The sequence below is a fragment of the Channa argus genome, chromosome 6 (assembly GCF_033026475.1).
Source record: "Channa argus isolate prfri chromosome 6, Channa argus male v1.0, whole genome shotgun sequence".
NCBI lineage: Eukaryota > Metazoa > Chordata > Actinopteri > Anabantiformes > Channidae > Channa > Channa argus.
Window position 1 is genome coordinate 9,625,006 of NC_090202.1, and position 3,470 is coordinate 9,628,475.

Sequence of the window (3,470 nt, forward strand, 5' to 3'; positions counted from 1 at the left end):
AGCACGTCGTTACCCAAAGGGGGACGTTCAGCAAACGCAACGTTTCAGAGGGTTCATGTGGTATATTAATCAAAAGAAGTAACCATCGATCACAGTGGGTTTTAAACTTGCATACCCCAATGAATATAGTTCATATTAGCAAATCCACATTTTCCCAATCAGTATGTACTGAGACTTAAGACTAAAACCTATTGAATCTGTTAAAATGGTAAATGACAAAAGGTCAGTAAACAGTCTTTATTTGCCATTATATTTATTAATTTAACTTATCAATATGTTGTGTAAATACATGTTATCTTACCTTTTCTTGAATTTTACATCAGGTTAAATATAATGCATGGCCATGTCAATCTGTATACTTCAATATTTTATTTTTATACATCATATGATGCAGCTGAACGTGATCATCTCAGAAGTTCCTATGACTTGTGTTAAGTATTTTTTATTGGAATAGTGGGTTGCAGAACACATGTTTTACAATTAAAGGAATATTTAAGTTAAATGCAGTTGCATAGTGTTGCATAGTTGGATTGTTTTGTCTTCCACTCCAAAATATATAACATTTGTGATTATTTTTTTCCACAAAAAAAAATCAAACCATGTTTCAATTTAACCCTGGTTAAAAGTCTCTTTGGGTTCAAAAGATTTGGGTACTTTAGTTATTAAACTCATTACTTTATCTTTGTTTATAGCTGTATTTGAATAGTTTGTATGTTTACTTGTCAGTGTGGTTTCTCCTTGGTTTGGTGAGATGCTATCCTTTCTACTTTTCCCACAGAGAGCAGCTGTAACAAGACAACACAATTTCCCTATGGGACAAATAAAGTTCTTTAAATATTGAATTTCTTTGATATCATGTTGCTCATTCATGCTAGTTTCGTTTAAGGAACATTGACAATCCCAGTTATCTTTTAACAGCTGAAAAAAAAAAAGATAAAGTTACAATTATATCAATTCCATAGCATGTCTAGAATACAAATCTATCACCTCAAGTCTGTCTTCACTACACTTGCTTCCTGTTAAATTTAGTATCCTTTCAATACATTTTAAAAAGGCACTGCACAGTTTGGCTTATATTTGTGAGCTACTGATCCAGGTCCTCCAGGCCATCAAAAAGGGCACTGAGGGCAATGAGCACCAGCAGTAGTGATTTCTTGTAAAAACAGAAGTACTGCCAACAGAAAGTGCAACATTAAGTCAAGTAAAGCATATATTGTAAAGTCACCAATTGAAGTGGTAATTCCTAAAAGAGAAAAACCGCCAACACCCCACACCTTAGACACATGTCTTTGAGCTGATCGCAAAATTTCTAACTGAAGTCACATCTTGTTCACATTAGGATACAGGAGCAAGGCTAGCATTTGATAGTCAAGATACTCATTTTATTGGACACATAAAACCAAACAGATAATTACTTTCTTCAGGATATAGTCTTCAGGAAAGGATAAAGTTTCCTTGACTTTAAAAATGGGACACTGTAAAATTTTGAAGACTTTAAGGCTGCAGTCATTGTTAAAATTCTTGAGACTGAACATCTTTAGCAGAACTATCATCCTTGGGCACCTTGGTCTTCTTGGGGAGAAGGCTTGCCTGGATATTTGGGATGACTCCACCATCAGAGATAGTGACACCTGCTAGCAGTTTGTTGAGCTCCTCATCGTTTTTCACTGCCAACAAGATGTGACGAGGGGCAATGCGGAGTTTCTTGTTGTCACGACTGGCGTTTCCTGCCAGCTCCAGGATTTCAGCGCAGAGGTACTCCAGGACGGCAGAGAGATACACAGCAGCACCTGGGCCCACTCGCTCTGCATAGTTTCCTCTCCTGAGCAACCTGTGGATGCGGCCCACTGGGAAAGTGATGCCTGCCCTGGAAGACCGGGACACTGCAGTTTTTGGTTTGGGTACAGTTTTCTTTCCACGGCCAGACATTTTTCTTCTGAGTTGAGACAAGTGACGTAGTAAAAGAAAATGACCCAAAGTTTAATATAGCAACACAGAATTGCATGTCGTGATGTTAATTAGCTCAAAACCCAACTTCAAATAGTATATATTTAAACATTACACCCAACATAATGTGCACAGCTTCAACACACTCACCAGTGTCCTGCAAACCAATTTGAGACAGCAGCTACACAGATAAACTCAGCCTGCTGCTTTTATATGAGACTGACAGTAATTTGTTGATTGATGACACCTGGCTCCTCTGTTGCACAGTGTCCTCTCTCTCTCCAACCTTTCACAGCATTGAGGACTGTTTCATATCTGCAGGAGCGTAACTTTTCTCTCCCACACATTTTTAACAAATAACACTGCAAGTGGACTCTGTCAGAGATATTTAATGAAACTGTTTAGGTTATACATCTCTGCACCTATCACACACTTCCCAGCATGTAGAAAATCAGATTAGCCAAACACCAAACACCCATGTAAACTGGATGGTCTGAAAGTTATGAAGGAGAAATACATTTTTTACAATGCCAGTAAATTAGCCAAATATGTTAATGTCCAGTTTATATTAAGGTAGAGACCTGCATCTACCGGTTTGATTAATTTGTCATTTAGAAATGCTATAGTGGCCCTGGAGCAGGCCTGTGCCCAATATAGCCACTCAGTAACCCATTCATGGTCTCTTTCGACAGAGAAAAATCCTCTGAGAAAAATTATCTAATTATTTTAACAACAGGCAACAGCAGCGTGGAACAGCATCAGCAGCAGATGGCAGCACAGACCTCACATTTAACCTGCAGCCTGCTGGAGCCTGTCTTTTTTTAGAAACTCAAATAAGACGTTAATGACGGAGCATTTATCATTCCGCAGGGGTGTTATGATCCTCCATTTTCTGATAAGGTGCTTGGCTATGTCTGTCTCCCAGAGAGCCTGATGTGCTTACTAACTAACTGCTTGGGGGAATGATGACTCATCTCCCACCAGTGTGCATAACAAGACATCAAGTGTTTCATGCCAACACACAGATTATTAACTTTTAATGCTTAAAGAAAAAACATGTCTAGTAACCTAAATTTGGTAGACTTTTAAATCAGTACTTTTAGTGGGCATGTGTGGGGATGACATCTCATCTCAATCAAAGCCACTGCTTTTTATTGCATGTTAAACTATTACACAGCCCTCTTGCTTGTTACAGTCTCAGTAGCTATAAATTTAATCCATAACAGTTTCAGTGTATGCATACTGCACAGCATAGTGCAAATCAACAGATTAAGGCTAGTGCACATTTATTAAATACATATTTCTGATTGGAGAACATGCACAGACTGATAATCCAAGTGTGATACTTTGTATTAAACTTGATTGCATTAAAAACAAGAAGACTCCCTTTGCTAAGTGAAAGTAAACATTTTAACATCACACTGGAAGTGTTTTTTCTACGTTCTCTCGGTTTCTCTTTGCTTTAGGGCAATGAAGCCTGGCTCTGTCATTGTTAATATCCTCATTGCCAAATTTAAAGACCT

The 3,470-nt window shown here is 38.0% G+C and overlaps 1 protein-coding gene across 1 annotated transcript; it reads right to left on the bottom strand.

Moving 5' to 3' along the window:
• Positions 1–1,476: 1,476 nt before the first annotated feature.
• LOC137128955 (histone H2A-like) lies at positions 1,477–1,936 on the bottom strand. Its single transcript, XM_067507678.1, has one exon. It carries the CDS (start codon positions 1,927–1,929, stop codon positions 1,513–1,515), a length of 417 nt encoding a protein of 138 aa, XP_067363779.1. The 5' UTR covers positions 1,930–1,936; the 3' UTR covers positions 1,477–1,512.
• Between the last annotated feature and the right edge of the window lie 1,534 nt (positions 1,937–3,470).